At 51.7% G+C, this 16,712-nt stretch overlaps 2 protein-coding genes across 8 annotated transcripts in view; both read right to left on the bottom strand.

Moving 5' to 3' along the window:
• MKNK1 (MAPK interacting serine/threonine kinase 1) overlaps nucleotides 1–14,794 on the bottom strand; it is a 57,441-nt gene extending 42,647 nt beyond the window's left edge. The window contains exon 1 of one of the 4 annotated variants that reach the window (XM_065913732.1): nucleotides 14,682–14,794. The gene's annotated coding sequence lies outside the window, so the exon portion shown is untranslated. Of the gene's footprint in view, nucleotides 1–2,740; nucleotides 2,843–14,681 lie in introns of those variants that run through there. The other 3 variants (XM_065913723.1, XM_065913739.1, XM_065913719.1) reach the window with 3 other exon arrangements.
• MOB3C (MOB kinase activator 3C) lies at nucleotides 3,340–14,817 on the bottom strand. Of its 4 annotated transcripts, none has more exons than XM_065913771.1 (5): nucleotides 14,686–14,817; nucleotides 13,526–13,695; nucleotides 10,748–11,216; nucleotides 8,587–8,789; nucleotides 3,340–8,253 (listed from the first exon to the last, which is right to left on the bottom strand). In XM_065913771.1, exons 3-5 carry the CDS (start codon nucleotides 11,163–11,165, stop codon nucleotides 8,224–8,226), a joined length of 651 nt encoding a protein of 216 aa, XP_065769843.1. In that variant the 5' UTR covers nucleotides 11,166–11,216; nucleotides 13,526–13,695; nucleotides 14,686–14,817; the 3' UTR covers nucleotides 3,340–8,223. The 4 variants fall into 4 exon arrangements, with proteins under 4 accessions (XP_065769843.1, XP_065769821.1, XP_065769834.1 ...); XM_065913749.1 differs by having other exon boundaries at nucleotides 14,682–14,801; XM_065913762.1 differs by lacking the exon at nucleotides 13,526–13,695 and having other exon boundaries at nucleotides 14,686–14,816.
• Between the last annotated feature and the right edge of the window lie 1,895 nt (nucleotides 14,818–16,712).

Below are 16,712 nucleotides of genomic sequence, written 5' to 3'. Positions count from 1 at the left end.
TAGAATACATAGTTTTGACATGTCACATATAAAGCACTTAAAACAGTATATGCCACATAAGAAGTACTCAATAAATGTTCAATATTTTCTTATAAAGTAGCAGACTGGAAGAAAACAGAGTCAGAATCTTTCACTTTTCATATTATTTCTACCACTGACTCATGTCTTGTCCAGTCTTGTCCCTTCCCCTCTGTGGGCCTCTTCTCATCTGTAAAATCAAAGAAGAACCAGATGTTGTCCAAGCTTGCTGTGCCTTCAATGAGGTATATTTCTCTACAATCACCAAAGAGCCTTCCTGTTCCAGATGGTGAAGCTGCTGGCAAGGAAAAATTGTAGCTGCTGGTTCCCAGAGGAGAGGGGCCAAGGCAAGGTCAGGACAATTGATTGGTAAACCACCTGTGCACCTTCCCCTGTGTGAACTATAACACATTCAGTGCAGGTTCCTGAACAGAACATCACCTCCTTGCCAACAGAACTCACAGCAAAGGCAAGGCAAGAGGCTGAAAACAATAGTAGCAATGACAGATTCTGCCTTGTGCAGGATTCCTGCACTTTCTTACCTTTGATGCCTATAATTAGGGCACCATCAATCTAAACTAGGACTCTCCTTAGGCACAAAAAGAAGGAAGAATACAAAGGCCCACTCTGAACCTGAAAGCTCATAAAACAAAGACCAAAGCGAGTATATAAAAATGTCACTGACTCATAGGACTGCACACACTGCAGAGGCCTACTATGTGCCAGGCAGAGGAGGGATGAAATAGGCATGGTCCCTTTCCACCAATGTACTCAGAGCACATCTTGGGGGACATATTCCAAGGCATACTGTAATCAGAGCTATATTCAAGGTGTAGCTTCTGCTACAGAAGATGGGAAGGGGCAACTAATACAGTAGTAGGGATCAGAGAAGCTTCAATGGCAGGTTACAGGAGACACAGGCCTTGAAAGATGGAGGTGGGGACTCTAGAAAGAGTGAATAAAGGAACATGCAAGGGAGTACTTGAGGGAAATTAAAAAAAAAAAAAAGTTTATTTTGCCTGGGCCATAGGGTGCAGGTTTGAGAGAACAAAGGGAAACAGGGCAGGAGAGAGATTTGGGAACAGATAATAGAGGGGCCTTTCCATGAGATCAAGGAGCCCAAACTCCATAAGGTAGGCAACCAAGGTTTCTGAGCAGAGATATGTTGAGAACATTTCTCAGGAAGATCACATGGGCACCCATGAAAAGGTAAAAGGAACCAAGTTACTAAATTACTATAGGATCTTCATAAGTTTGTGCCAGAATCCAACAGCTCCTGTTCACAGAACTCACTGCCCAGGTTCAGCTTCATGTAATCCGAGTTAAAGAGGTGCTTCCATGCTAGGCCCTATAAACATCAAAATCTGCTAGCAAAACAGGCCTCCCAAAGTCAAGAAACCAAGTAGCACTGTGGATCACAGAAAGGGAAAAACTGATGTGGGAGAAGTTGGGGGGAGATCACCAAAATCTCCAGCTGCCCCAGCTCCACATTAAAAAACAAAACAAAACACCAACCCTCTTTACATTACTTCCAGCCAAAGCTTCTTTAGAGGGGCTGAAGCTAAGGACAGTGGGGCTGAAAGCACTTGGGTCAAATGGCTGAGGATGCAGTGAAATAACAGACATGAATTGTCCAGGACAGTGCTGGGCATAGGAGGACTGGTCAACAAACACTGACCCAACCTGCAAGGTCAGCTCCACCTGTAAATCCCACTGAGGCTTCAAAACCTAGGTCACTTTAACTCTTCCCCCAAGGCCTTTCTAACGTCCAAAATGACCTAATTCCTAGAAATCACACTCATTTCATGCACAAAATATTCAGCACCCAATTCATGACAGGTATCACACTAAAAGACTGCAACTCACCTTCACAATGACCCTCCTGTGCCCTTTTAATACAAGAGAAGCTAAAGCTCTGGGTGGGAAAACAACTTGCACAGCTACTTAGTGGCAGATACAGTCTGTCTCTTTAGGGAGTTAGTTTCCAGGCCACCTGTCAGATGGTCAGTGGCAGATCAGAGGCTGGTGTGGTGAAGGCGCACAGCTACTTAAGTGGCAGAGGTGAGATCTAAACCCAGGTCTGCCTGACCCAAACTCGAGTATTTCCAACATTGCAATCCTGTCACCCACGCTGGCCTCTGATCTGCCACTGACCATCTGACAAGGTAGCCTGGAAACTCCCTAAGTAGACAGATTGTATCCCACACTATTTTCTCTCCTCACAGGACAGCGACCCACACACGTCAGGAACTTTGAAGTGAAAACAGTTCACTTTAAAATAATGGAGTACACAGATATGAAACATTCCTCACACGAAAAAATTTCAGGACGTTGAACTGCCTGAGCCTTGAACCCAGCCATATAGCCTGATACGTACGAGTCTCAAACCGGCCCCTCGCTAAACTCTGACCTCGGACACCTGTCACAACCCAAGCCCCGAACCCAAGCGCCGGCTGAGCCCGGACTGGAGACACACGATGCGCCCAGAGCTCGTCCCAGACGGAGCCTCAAGGACGGTCTTAAAGAAGCTGCTCCTTCAGCTGTCCGTCCCCTCCTGCCCGCCCGGCCGGTCGGCAACAGAATAGAATCTGGTCGTGACCTCGGGCCGTTCCGAAAGCCCCAACAGCTCCTTCCCAGGAACAGGACTCATTCACGGGCCGCACCCCCTCCCCCGTGGGCGCCCCATTTTACTCGCAGAGGTATCTCGCTGTCTGGGCTTTACCTCAGCTGACTCCTGGAGGGACAGGTCGCTCGCACTCCACCTACAGAACGCTCCCCAGAGAACGCGGAAGAGGCAGTATTAGCCCCGAGGGGCGGGCCCGACCTAAGAGAGGCGTGAGGGGCGGAGCTGCGCCTGCGTCCTGTTAGCTACGGGCTGGAAAAGGGTGGGGACGTACCAAGTAAATTGCGCAGGCGTGATGGAAGAGGGGCGGGGCGATTGCTGGTAGGGGGCGGGGCTTGGCGCCTTCTGGAGCTACCTTTTCGGACTGGAGGTCACGAGTCCTGGGAAGTGCCTGGAAGGAGGAGGCCGGGCAAGGAGCAGGTATAATTATATTTACGGAGCGCTTCTGCATGCTTGGGAGGAATATTTTGAATGCTGCCAGTCTTTTTAAAAATGAGAACGAATTCTGTAAAATTTCTTAAAAAGGTTTGGGTGCTTGGAAATTTCGTAAAGAGATGGGAATACCAGACCACCCTACCTGCCTCCTGAAAAATCTGTAAGTCAAGAAGCAACAGTTAGAACGAGGACAGACATGGAACAACGGACTGGTTCCAAATTGTGAAAGCAGTACGTCGTCGCTATATATTGTCACCCTGTTTATTTAACTTATATGCAGAGTACATCATGTGAAACGCTGGGCTGGATGAAGCACAGGCTGGGAGAAATATCAATAACCTGAGATATGCAGATGACACCACACTTATAGCAGAAAGTCAAGAGGAACTAAAAAGCCTCTTGAATAAAGTGAAAGAGGAGAGTGAAAAAACTGGCTTAAAACTCAACATTCAAAAAACAAAGATCATGGCATCTGGTCCCATCATTTAATGGCAAATGGATGGGGAAATGATGGAAACAGTGACAGGCTTTATTTTCTTCAGCTCCAAAATCACTGCAGATGGTGACTGCAGCCATGAAATTAAAAGACACTTGCTCCATGTAAGAAAAGCTATGACCAACCTAGACAGCCTGTTAAAGAGCAGACACATTACTTTCCTGATGAAGGTTCATCTAGTCAAAGCTATGGTTTTTCCAGTAGTCATGTATGGATGTGAGAGTTGGACCATAAAGAAAGCTGAGAGCTGAAGAATTGATGCTTTTGAACTGTGGTGTTGGAGGAGACTCTTGAGAGTGTCTTGGACTGCAGGGAGATCCAACCAGTCCATCCTAAAGAAAATCAATCCTGAATATTCGTTGGAAAGACTGATGCTGAAACTGAAGCTCCGGTACTTTGGGCACCTGATGTGAAGAACTGACTCACTGGAAAAGACCCTGATGCTGGGAAAGATTGAAGGCGGGAGGAGAAGGGGATGACACAGGATGAGATTGTTGGATGCCATCACTGACTCAATGGACATGAGTTTGGGCAAGCTCCAGGAGTTGGTGGACAGGGAAGCCTGGCATGCTGCAGTCCATGGGGTTGCAAAGAATTGGACACGGCTGAGCAATTGAACTGAACTCTGAATATCTCAATAGCCAGATGATCCTGTCACTCAGGCTTAGGTTCCAACTGAGGTTCTTAAAATTGCTGTGTGCCCCACATGGCAACCAAGTTCAGTTATACAGAGATGAGGGTTCCAGGGGCTCAGAGGAGGAAAGTCTTAAGGAAAGTCTCCCCACATAAGATGGAGTTCCAGCCATGCCTGTGGCTCCCTTCACCATACACTCCACACAACTCCTGGGGGGTGGGGCAGTGGGAGTACCAGCAGGAAACAACCTCCAAAAGGCTGCAGTGTTCATGAGGGTCAAGGATGCTGGGGCATCCTTTACTCAGCAGGTGAACGCTCTGCTCCAGGGTGGGGCAAATGGCTTGATTCCCTATTCCCTGCTCCAAATATTTTTATGGCTCCTGAACCAACAGGAAAACAAAGCCTTCTGCAGCCTGACTGCCCTTCTACATTCAATACACTGCCTCTCCCCAGATCCTCTCTTGCCAAAGTTTGCCCTATGGGGGGCTCTTTTCTTTGTGTAGCTGAGGCCCCAGCTCTCTCTTTTATCTTCTTTCTCTGTCGTCGTCTTCTCCAAGCCTCCCTCTCTGAATTTCTCAAAGTAGTTTTATGAGGGCTTTCTGATGTATTCAGACATTGTCATGTGAGGTACAGGTCTTGGCCACACAGTTCTGAGATAAATCTACCTTTATATGGTGTATTCCAGAACAACTGTGACCCCAGAGCCTGAAGTTTCTGAGTCTAGTAATTGAGGAAGTAGTGAGTGACCTGTCATAGGAGGTGTGCAAGCAAAGCCACCTTGTAGAATGCTGGACTGGGGCCTCCTCTGGTAAGCCAGAAGGGGCTGCAGAGTGGAGGGCCTTAGACGCCTACAGCAACAAAAGGAGGGACACTGGGCATCAGGAAGGTAGCCAGGCAACAAATGATTCAACAAGCTATTACATGTCAAGCATTTAGAGTTCTACCTAACACAGGTTGCGTGCTCAGTCGCTCAGTCGTGTCTGACTCTTTGCAACCCCATGGACTGTAGCCCGCCAGGCCCCTCTGCCCATGGGATTTTTCAGGCAAGAATACTGGAGTGGGTTGCCATTCCCTTCTCCAGGGGAATCTTCCTGACCCAGGGATGGAACCCATGTCTGCTGAGTCTCCTGCATTGGCAGGTGGACTCTTTACCACTGAGCCACCTGGAAAGCCCATACCTAACACATAGTATTTGTTACTATTGTGAATGATCCAAACTGAGTAACCAGGAGTTTAGAAATCAGTAAGTCCCTTACTCCCACACCTGATCATGAAGGAGATGGGGGAAACTGAGGTTCAGAGGAGAAAGGAATGTGCCAGAGTATTCTGGGGGCTGGGCTGAGACTCACACCCAGGTCTCTGCCTCCTAGGAGAGCCACTGCATAAAGCCAGGTTGTCTCCTTCTCAGGGAGAAAGAAGAGCTCTAGGTGGGTCTTTGCTGACTCTTTAAGAACCAAGCTGTTTTTCAACTCTTATCTAGGCAGTTGGGGTAAGGGGCTGTAGAATGATAGCAGGACCTGAGCTAAGAGCGTCAGCTGTCCCTGGGGAATAAACTCAGGAGTCAGCCCATGTCTTGCCACCCCCACCTGAAGCTCTAACCAGCACCCAACAAACAGCCTTCTCTTAAGACCTTCTTCTGTTCTGATTAGGGTTAGGGCTGTATTTCTGTCCTGTCTCTTAACCCATTAGCTCCAATAAACCACCCAGATTAATAGGATGGGTAAGAGTGACCAGTGACAGGCACCCTGAGCTGAAACAATCTCTCCAAAGAGACTGAGTTCCCCGAAGGTAAGGCCCAGCCCTCTCCACTCTAAGGTTTCTAGCCTAGCCCAGGAATTCTAGGTCCTGAATTCTCAGAGCCCTGGGAAAAGCTCAGTGTCTCCACCCTGGAAAGCTGGGCCAGACATGACCACACCAGCCAGCCCTTCACAAGGCCCAGGATCTCAGGACACAAAGCCCTCCCTGCCCCATTCTGGCCCAGTTCCTTCCACAGCCTGCCCAGGAACCATGTGGCACCCAGACCACAGTTTCCCACCAGGCCCTTTAGTTTGCCTCCTTTATTTTACCAAAAATAACAAAGATAAATTTTCCCTCTGTTTCACAAAAAATAGATTGTCCCCATTCTGCTCCCCCCCTTTCATAATCAGCACTGGCAGTAGCCTAGACTCCAACTCCCAATACACAGTCCTCTTGGGGAGAATCTTTGACTCCCCCCAACCCCGGACCCCCAGCCCCACGCCAGAATTTCTGGCGAAGCTGCTGTGCCAGTGTTTCCCTTGGGAATTTCTGGAGGCAGCTGTCCCAGGTCCAGCTGGCTCGCCCCAGGAGACCCATCTGCTTCCCCAGAGATCTGGCAGCTGCAGGGCCATGGAGAGGGGCATGATTTTGGAGGCTTGGCTCAGCAGACAACCCCAGCAGACCACAGGGGTGGTGGGGTACTCTGGCATCAGGCTAGCAATCCTTGCTTGAAGCAAAAAACAGCTGTGTTCTGGAGAGAGCTGTCAAACACTCCTTTGGAGTGCCTCTCATCTCCCTGTGTGGCAATCCACAGGCCTGGGGTGAAAGTCAGAACCCCTGGTTTCTACTCCAGCTCCACAAAAGCTTTGCTGGGAGGCCTCGGACAATTTCTCCCATATCTCTTCTGGCTTCAGTTTTCTTCTGTGTCCACGGATGTTTCTGTAAGCGAGACTGGATGATCCTCAGATTCCTTCTGGTTCTCCATCCTGGCCCCCCAGCCCACCGTCTCCAGGAGAGGAGGGCCCTGTCCCTGCCTCAGTTTTCTCACTTGTGTGTCTGGGTGCAGGGCTGGATATGGAGGTGCTGAGTAGTAAGAGCTGAGTGACCATGCCAGTTTCTCTGTGGATAGCTATGCTCTGAGATCCAACCAGCTGGAATGTCTCAGTGATGATTGGGAAGGAGGCAGGTACTTGCAGGATGGGGGCTCTCCAAGCCTGGAAGAGTCTGTTCACAGCTGTGTGGTCCTCAATATCCCAGATGGGAGATAAAGCTCTGGAGTTTCCCAGTTCAAGTTCATTAGCTCTGTGAGTTAGAGGATTATCTTCTACTGGGTTTCAGATCCTCACAACCACATCTGGAGATTTGGGGAGCCAGATTGGAGTGGATGATTCCTGATTTAAGGACAGAGGACCTTTGTGGACATGAGGGGTCACCCCTGATACCTAGGAGGCTGTCTATAACCAGGCCTTCCTGGAGGCAGAGGGATGAGGGAAATGATAGCACATGAGCATCTCTGGCTGAGCAAATCCAAACCCGTGTTGATGGTGGGCCAGGATTTTAGGTACTTAGGATAGGGCTCCCCTTCCTAACTCCTACCAGCTCTCCAGAAGTCATGCTGATGGAAAATGGTGGCTTGGAAGGTTCAAATATGGAGCTACATCTACAACCACAGTTTGTGCACTTAACACACAAGGTCAGGCACACCAAATGGGGTGATTGACTCATCATCATTCCTAAGTAGTCATGGTCTGAAGGTCCTAGTCCCTACTTCCTTCCATCTATCCATCCATTTACCTAACATTTGTGGAGGGCCCATGTGCCAGGAAGGGTCTAAGGCAGCTTGCTCTCACAGACACACCCCATAGTCAATATCACACATATACACACACATCTCATCTGTGTCCACTCACAGACCAGCTGCTCATGCTCTTGCACCTTTCTTGCTGTCACTTCAGCCATATCCACACTCCCCAAACAGGCTTGGGAAGCACCATGGAAGGGTCAAGTGTCAGAGCAGAAACCCTCTAGACTTCATGCTGGGGGGTCAGCTCCTCCTTTCCTCCTGTCTGCCTGCCTTTAAGCTCTTCTTTTCTCTACTCCCAAGCAGTCAGGAGGACATGTGGGCAGATTCCTGAGAACCAGAAGTTCAGGGACTTTGGATGTGTGGAGGGGCTCCAGGGCCTTCAGGTTCCTCTGCCACCAGACTTCTGAGGGTCCCCTCCCCTGGACACTCTGTGTTTAGATGGTCCATCTGACAGTCAACAAGGTCCAGGTCTGGGCTCAGTGACAAATCCGCTCTGTCATCTCCCTCTGCAGAGACACAAGGTGGGGAGGAGTCAGTCAGAGCTCAGTGTACCAGGCAGCCTCTTCCCAAACTTCAGGCCCTGGCAACTCTTCTGCCTGAGCCTGGCCCCTGCCTGCCACACACCCCCCCCCCCCCCCAACTCCAGGCTGCAGACCTGTGTCTGTAAACTGATACTTGAATGAATTCACTATTAAAGTACAAAATCCACTATTAAATGAGTTGTGGTCCCCTAATATATCCACTTGGGTATTGGATTTTCTTAAAGCACGGAGCGTTTGGATCTGAAAACTCACAGAGGCTAGCCCTGATAGGGGAGGGCAGTGGGGGCTTAGCCTCACCAGTGGCTCCAGCTCCCGCTGGTCCACCAGGCTGAACTCGCGGATGAAGTAATAGAAATGCTTGTAGCAGGTATTGACATGCGCCTCGGCCCCCATGCTGAGGATGCTGTCGAAGTGGTGGATGTAGACGTGTACAAAGACGCGGAAGAGGCGGGTCAGGATCTTGGTGCAGACCTGCTGGAAGTTCTTGGGGAAGGGAACTCCTAGGGGGTGGGATGGGCAGATAGATACAAGACATCAGCAACCTTTTGAAGAAACTCTGCCCAACCCTGCCCTTCCCCCACACCGCCCAGGATGGCCTCTTTCCCTAGCATACTTCCCTGTGGGAAACAGAGATCAAGGTTTGCTTTCTCCCATACTTCCCTTTTTAATGAAGCACAAAGCTCACTGTGCCTCTCCGCTGCTGAAATACAAATCATCTTCCAATTTCCCCATCACCCTGAACAGGACTCTACAGCCTTGTTGGATCACTGACCAACCCTGCTGAGACTATGATGGAAGTTATGCCACAATTCTCTCCAGAAACATATGAATCTGTAGGTGCTTACACATAACACTGTTGGATGCAATTCCAAGGGGAGTTTATCAATATCTGGGGCCCACTTTTTTTTTGGGGGGGGGGCCATTTTTAAAAATATGGGCCTTCAGGATTGAATCCTGTCTTCCCAGCATGGTAGCTGCTCAAAGCCTTTCATAATCTGATCCTGACTTGCCCCTCCAACCCACCTGACTTCTTCCCCTTTGCAACATTCACACAGTGGGCCCCAGACCCCAATCCTGAGAATTCCTAAATCTTCAAGAATGAATTCGGATATTTCTCAGTCCTTCACACATTCAATAACACTTGCAAGAACCTTCCATCTGTGAGCCAGGCTCTGTGCTGGGTCCTCTGCACCTTTAGCCTGGTATGCTAATGGATATGGCAGCCACTCTAGATTTGATAAAACAGAGGTGCATAAACATGGAACCACTTGCCCACATAACTATTAATTACTATAGACTGGAGGCAGGATTCAAGCCCTTTCTGCACTGCATCGAAGCACCCCTCAAATAAATGCTATAGACCCTGCCAGCGAGAAAGCCCAGGACTTTCTCTGTGAAAAAGGCACAATTTCTGTACCATCTCCCATGCTCACAGTTGAATTTGAGGCTACACCCTCTTCTCTGCTGTGGCAGAGTCATCCCAGGGTTAAGGCACAGGCATCTGGGATCTCACAGGCCTGGGGGTGAAAACTAAAAGGGAACAAGAACTCAGACACAGGACCACACTGACTCACCCCACTCCATGAGGCCCTTCCCCTTCCTCAGTGCTCTCGGGTGGGGCTGAGCCCTGTCTCCCTGTGAGCTCTTCCAGGCCCAGCCCAGATCCCTCAGACTTGTCCTGCCCATCTAGACTCGGGGTCCTGGGTCCCACAAGACCTGAGCAAGTTCTGAGTACCTCCTGATTCAGTGCATTGTCCGTCTCTCCACCTGTTTCCTCTCGTGTGAAATGAAGATACCTGGGTTGCACATAAAAGTGCAGGAAAGGGCAGGCCACCAAATGGGGAGGGGTGTGGGTGGTGATTTGTGACTCAAGGCCCTCAGCATTCACACTTCTCCCCTCCGGGCCTGACCACCCTGGCCCGCCCATCTCTGATTCCCATAACCTTAACAAAGATGCACAGGAGGCCAGGTAGGGCGGGCTGCAGTGATGAACACAAGGTCATGCCAGCTTAGCTTCTAAGCCAACGCCCCCTCCGGCTGCCCTTGAATAAGGAAGCAGGGCCAGGATGACGTCACTCATCTCCCCTTTCCACCCTCACCCTTCCAGGCTGCCCAGCTGAGCTAAGACAAGGCTCCTAGACTGGCTTGAAATGGAAAAATTCTTCCCTGAGGGCCCACTGCAGTGGAGATGCTCTCTGACCCCCAGTCCCGATCCCCTTTCCTTTCCTGGGGCCAGGAGTCAGAAAAGACTCCCAAGCGGCAGCAAGTCAGATTAGCCCAAACAGGGTGACTTGCTAGGAGCACCTTGAGGCACTTGTTCTGGAAGATTCTGAGAATCTTCATGGTCTTGCCTGGGTGGTCCTTGAAGGGACACTCAAGCTTCAGACAAAAAGAGGCCCCAGAGAAAACAAAACAAAACAAAAAAAGGAGCCTGACCTGCCTGCCAGGCGAGACTCACCTACGCGCGTGGGAAAGACATCCTCATCGTTGATGAGGCCTTCGATCCAGTCCATGAGCAGCGCCATGTAGCGCGGCGCTGAGAGCTTGGCCGGCCGCCGGTACTGGCGCTCGTCCTGCCAGCGGTACTCGTAGCGAGGCCCACCGGCCATGACCGGGCAGCTGGTCTCGCTGCAGCGCTCGGCCATGGTGCCATAGATGAGGTTTATGCGGTTGAAGAAGTCCACCACGTGCACGGCGATCCAGTCATCTATGTTCTCGCCCGGCGGCAACCTCACCACGCTGCGCAGGTCCAGGCCGGACTTGAGCGACGCCTGCGCCTTCTTGTACAGCTCAAAGCGCTGCGTGCCCGGCTCAAAGCGCTTCCGCGGCCTGAACGTCTTGTCCTTGGAGAACACCTGCTTCAGGCACAGTGCCATGGCCAGGCTGGGCCAAGGGCCAAGGGGCCAAGGGCAGGACCTGAGGATGCCCTGCCAGGGCCAAGGGCAGAGGGGAGCACGGTGGTCAGGTCCTTACCAAATGGACTTGATTTCGGCCACATCATTGCCCTCTCACCTCTTGACTTTTGGCCTGGAGTTCTCAGCCTGGAATCTAAAGCCTCTTCATCCCTTCAATCCAGTATCCTGCCCTATTGCTAGCTCCCCTGGTTTCCTCTGCCAAGCTTTTCACAGCCCTCCCACCTCTTTTCTTCCCTCTCCACTTTCATTGTGTCTTAGAGAGGGCTGGGCATAGGCTCCAAACAGGTGCTCCTCAGACTTGCTGTGGACTATTAGCGGGTTGGCAGAGGCTCCTGCAGGAGGCAGGGGCCTGGGTGAAATGATCTCTGGGGATCTCACGGGCCAGTTGGTACAGAGTGGGACAGCCTGCCGGCATTGTACTGACGGTAGAGGGGGGAGCCCCCACCCTCGGCTTCCTCTGGGATATCCCGTAGTCCATCCGGCCACCGGGGATTCCCAGGGAGCAGGAGGGGCTTTTCTACCAAAAATGTCCTTTCCTTTTACTACCCTGAAAGGAAAGAGCTCTCAGATGGCCAGCTGGGTGGCCTCTGAATGTGACTGCAGGCACTGGAGGAGAGGGGGAGGGTGGCAGGTCTAGAAGGACACCACTTCCTTCAACAGTGGCTGGAGATCTTTGCTCCCAAGCCTGCCTCTCCAGCCTGAAACCCAACCAGAACAAGCCACTGGCCCCTCCCACTGCACCTGACATTCGGTAGACATTCCTAGAGCTCCTACTATGTGCCTGGCCCTCACTGGGAGGCAGGAAAATGCAGTCACATCATCCAGTTGGGACCATCCAGAATTCAGAATTTGCTTTGCTTCTTAGAATTGAAGGATCTCAGACTCAGAACAGCCTTTGGGGACGATGATAAGAGCCCTAGGCTTTGAGACAGGAGACCTGAGTTCTAGTGTCGTCCACCATTGCTGGATGACTCCTGCAGCAGGCGGGACTCGGCCCATGCAGTTTCCCGGGTCACTCACAGGCCAAGTTCCTGGGACTTCCAGAGTAATCACCTCATTTTCCCTGAGTGCTTGTGCTCTTGGGAAATGCAGGGACCCAGGTACCCACTGGAATTTAGCCACATGAACCCTGATCCTGACCCCAGACCGAGCACTAAGGCTGAGAGTAGGCTAAGCACTCAGCTGCTCCAGGCTGAACTCTGACCTGGCCTTGACCCTGGTCAATTTAAGGCCTGAACTCTTAACCCTAGACTAAGGCTTGAAAACAGCCACAAAGCCTGGCCTTGACCTCAGAGCTGACACTGTAGTATTTTCATTTCTCACACCTCTAGTAATACTGGGTCAGGTTTGGGGAAAGGAGGGTGGGAGCAAGGTGACAACTGGGTGTAACCAAAGGCACATGTGGGTTGTCATGTCAGACAACAAGTCAAGCTAGTGGAGAAGTGTGAAACAAGGATTCCTCCCTGTACACATAACACACAGGCCAGGAGGGGAGAAGTCAAGTAAAATGAAAGGAATTTGGAGGGTATGGGCAGGTCTCCCCGCAGGATCTTGTCATCTTGAAAAAAACCTCCAAGATGTGGCAGGTCATCCATCTGCTACCCCTCAACTTCTCACCCAAAGAAGTCCTCAGTGTGGGACCCAAGCTTCCTGACCCTAGAGGAGATTTCCACACTTCACATGCCCCTGCATCTAAATTCTGCTTAGGGAACTTCCCTGGCCATCCAGTGATTAAGACTCTGCGCTTTCAATGCAAGGGGCATGGGTTTGATCCCTGGTCAGGGAATTAAGATACTACACATTATGTGGCATGGCCACGAAATAAAAAAAAAAGAAAAGAAAAGAAACTCACATTAGTCTTAGGGCAGGAGCTTCTAAAATCACACTACAATTAGTTGGTTCCCTGGGCTCTCCACCTTTGCACAGCCACCCTCACCGACAGCTACCAACAAACCTACCCTGGCATACAACATCTCATCCTAGCTTTCTTGCCCCACTTCCCTAGAGCAACCACTCTGGGCTTCTTCCTGATCCATGGACAGCCCCCCAACTCCTGCTTCTGTATGTTTTCTTACACTGGTCCCTGGGCTTGACTCCCACTGTCACGTTGAACACTACCTCCTCCCATAGCCTCCTCTACTGCACCCAGATTTCTCTGTCCTCGGGTGGAGACTACTCTTTGGTCATTTTGTCCTCCACCAGCTTCACCTCCCAGCCTAGGTCAGGCCTGGTACATACTGGATGCTCAGGCTTTGTGGAAAGCTCAAAAGCAAGAATCACCGAGTTGAAATAGTCCTGAGAAATCAATTGGCCTCACTTACTTCTTGAATGGATGAGGAAACTGAGGCCCCGGAAGAGGACTTCAGGAGCCCGGGTTCATTCAGCACGTCACAAGCAGGGCATCTCCAATGGCACAATGGGACACTGGGATAAGCTGGGGCATGACAACTGGTCAAGGGCCATTTTCCTGCCCTAGCTGCTTGCAACTGGTCTGGTGGAGATAAGGAGAGAGGCGGGGAGTGAAGGAAAAGGGGAAGCATCTTCCCATCCACTAGACCAACTTAATTCCTGTTCCCCCAACACACTGTGCCTCCCCCACACTCCACAGCAACTTGGGTGTCCTAACCAGTGAGCTAGGGTCCCACCTTCTTGCTGCAGAATGTCAAAGCCTGGGTCTTTCCCCGGGGAAATGAAAGCTTGTGAGGGAGGGAACATGGATAGATGCCCTTGTATCCAGGCCACTTGTCTGTTTTCACTTCCCACTCTCATTCCTTTAGTGAGTCTCTTATCTCACAGAATCTCTGTCCCCTCCCTGGAACCATGGCTATTCCCCCTCTTGGCCCCTGTTTCCTAACTCTGGACGTCCTTTCATTCCTAAAGTGGCCAGTGATGGCTCGCTCCCTGGGTGGGCATCTGCGTTTCCCAAATAAAGGCCACAGAGGAGCCCTGCCTGCTTCTGACACTCAGCCCCCTGCCAGGGCCACACCTGCCACTCCTCCAGTCCTGACTCAGGAGCCTGGCCCCAGCTGGAAACCAGAATCCAGCCTAGAGTAGACCGATGTGTGTTAGCGGGGTGGGGGTGGGCGGGAGCGCTGAGAGCAGAAATCCAAGATAAATGTCGAGACGAGGACTCCCAGCTCCTCCCCGTGGCGCTCGGCCACCCACGACCACTCCTCGACCTCTCCCAGAACACCTGACGCCCCCGTCTCCCCAGCTCAGCAGCCGGGACAGATGGGCCGTAGGACCCAGAGGAGCAGGCCTGAAATTTCCGCCTGCGAAGACACGCCCTCTTCAACCGACGCGCCCCCACCCCACCCTGACTTTCTAGCTCCGAGTCCCGGACCCCGGAACCAGGGTTGTGGGCAGTCTGCTCCGGGCGCAGGTCGCCTGGGGACGGTGCCATGCCGGGACAGCCGAAGAAATGAAAGTGGAAGAGAGGCTGGGCTGTGTGCGCGGCGGGGCGCGGGGGGAACTCACTCACGGGGTCCGCCGGGTGGGTTAGCGCGAGTCCTCTCTGGTCGCGGAGTCACATCCCCAGCGCGTGGTTCTCTCCTTCTGCCGGTTCCCGGCGGTGCCGGTCTTCTCGCTTGTCCGCCTGCCTGCCCTGCTGAGCCCGCTGTCGCCCTCCGCCCCCAAGGCGACGCCTGCTCCGCCCAGGCCCTCCCGGCCCCGCCACGCTGCGGCCAAGGGGCGGGGAAGGGGCGGGGAGAGAGGACCCCCCTCCCAATACCTTCGCCTTTCCGGAAAGTCCACATCGCTCCCCCAGCTTCCCAGTGCCAAAGGACTTGGAGCTGGTTCTCTTAGGAGGGCCAAGGAGGCAGCCTCAGTTTTCTTGACTGTAAAATGGGGACAAACCCATTTTATCCAGCTCTATCTGGAGCTGGATAACGGTGGTTTCCTTGCCTTCCTAGAATCGTCAGTGTTTCCCTTGTCGCTGAGCTCAATTAGAGATCAGATCTGCCATCCACTCCCATACCCTCAGCTTTTGGCAGAGTGCCTGGCACACAGCAGGCACTTAATACCCACTTGCTGATTGAATGAACGACCGCCTTGGGAACCATTACCTCAGCACTCAAAGGACTGGCTCCCAAGAGTGCTCAGATCAGACTTTCACCTCACTCACCAGGGCTGGGGTTTTGGCTCAGGCTGGGCAGATTCTCCTCACTCCTGGGCCAAAACATCCCATTTCCACCCTTTTCCCTCACTCACCCACATTTTTGTTCCAGCTATTTCCACTTTGGAACATCTCTTTTCCTTCCTTTCTTCTAATCAGATCCAAACCCTTCAAGATCTGTTCTGCTTTCCCTATTTTTCTACCTGGGTTTTTTCCCCTGAGGGCAAACACATACCCTGCAGAAGCACTGAATGCACACTGTGGGTCCCAGGCCCAGGGACCAGTTGGCAGGCTCTGCCCTGGGATGGGAGGGAAGGGTGGCGGCCTTCTACGGTAGGAGGGCCAAGGCAGACAGATGGGCTGCAGAAGTTACTCTGGAGGGGTGCTGGAGGTGAGCAGGTGGGGAGAGTGGCAGGAGGCATTTACGTGGCCCAGATACCCCACTGGGCTCCTCTTGTGTCTGGAACGTCTGCTTGCTGGATGGCATGAGAACACACTGGAGTCTTAAAAATGAACTAAAGATTCATTTTATGTTGAATACCTATTTTTGCCCCAGTCTAAAGCTGCCACTTCCCCCCTCCCCCAATATCTGAGTCTTAACTCTGCCCCAGATCCTCTATAAGCGAACATTTGCATGTTCTAGTGTATACAGAAGGAATTCAAACCTAGTCCTTCATTTGTTTGATATCATGATTAATACCCTTTACTGAGTATGACTTTGTGCACCGAGAATGGGGAGATCAGGTGATGGAGCTGACCCAGTGGTGAACTTTGGTGCTGATGAGTCAGCCCGGGGTGGGGTGGGGGACCAATTCACAGAGATAACACAAGATCAGAGCTGAGCCATCCAGGTGTGAGAACTTGGTTATGGACTGACAGTGAGCACTTGGTAAGCGTGGCGTTACCAGCAGGAAATACATGGAATACCCGAAGTGGGTGCTCCGAGGAGAGTTTAAAGAAAGCAGTATTTAGAGCCATAGTCAGGGTGTAGGAAAACCACAAGGATTGCATATCACAAAAGGACTAGCAGCCATTTGCTGTCTGCCCAAGGCTGGAGGGGTGCTGGGAGGGAGAGGTAAAAGTGGGAGCTATGAGGATGGCACTACTGACCAGATTTGTGGCCTGAGCTCCACCGGCATACCCTGCCTACAGCAAATCATACTGCGAAGGACTGGGGGTAAAAAGGGGCCTCACTTCCCTCCATCTGATTTCTGGGAAGGTTTCCCCATTGGCCAAATCCTACCAGAAGCCAAGGACAAGGGAACCAGTTGATGTAGCCCATAGAGGTCAGCCTCCTGGGACCCAGAGCTGGGAGGAGGAGGGTGGGGAGTGCAGAAGATTCTTGGCATGTTGGGCTCAGGGACTTTGACTTTACAATGGAAATAGAAACTGCT

The sequence above is a fragment of the Muntiacus reevesi genome, chromosome 1 (assembly GCF_963930625.1).
Source record: "Muntiacus reevesi chromosome 1, mMunRee1.1, whole genome shotgun sequence".
NCBI classification, from domain to species: Eukaryota; Metazoa; Chordata; class Mammalia; order Artiodactyla; family Cervidae; genus Muntiacus; species Muntiacus reevesi.
The sequence above is the reverse complement of the archived record's forward strand: the minus strand, read 5'-3'. Positions and strand labels throughout refer to the sequence as shown.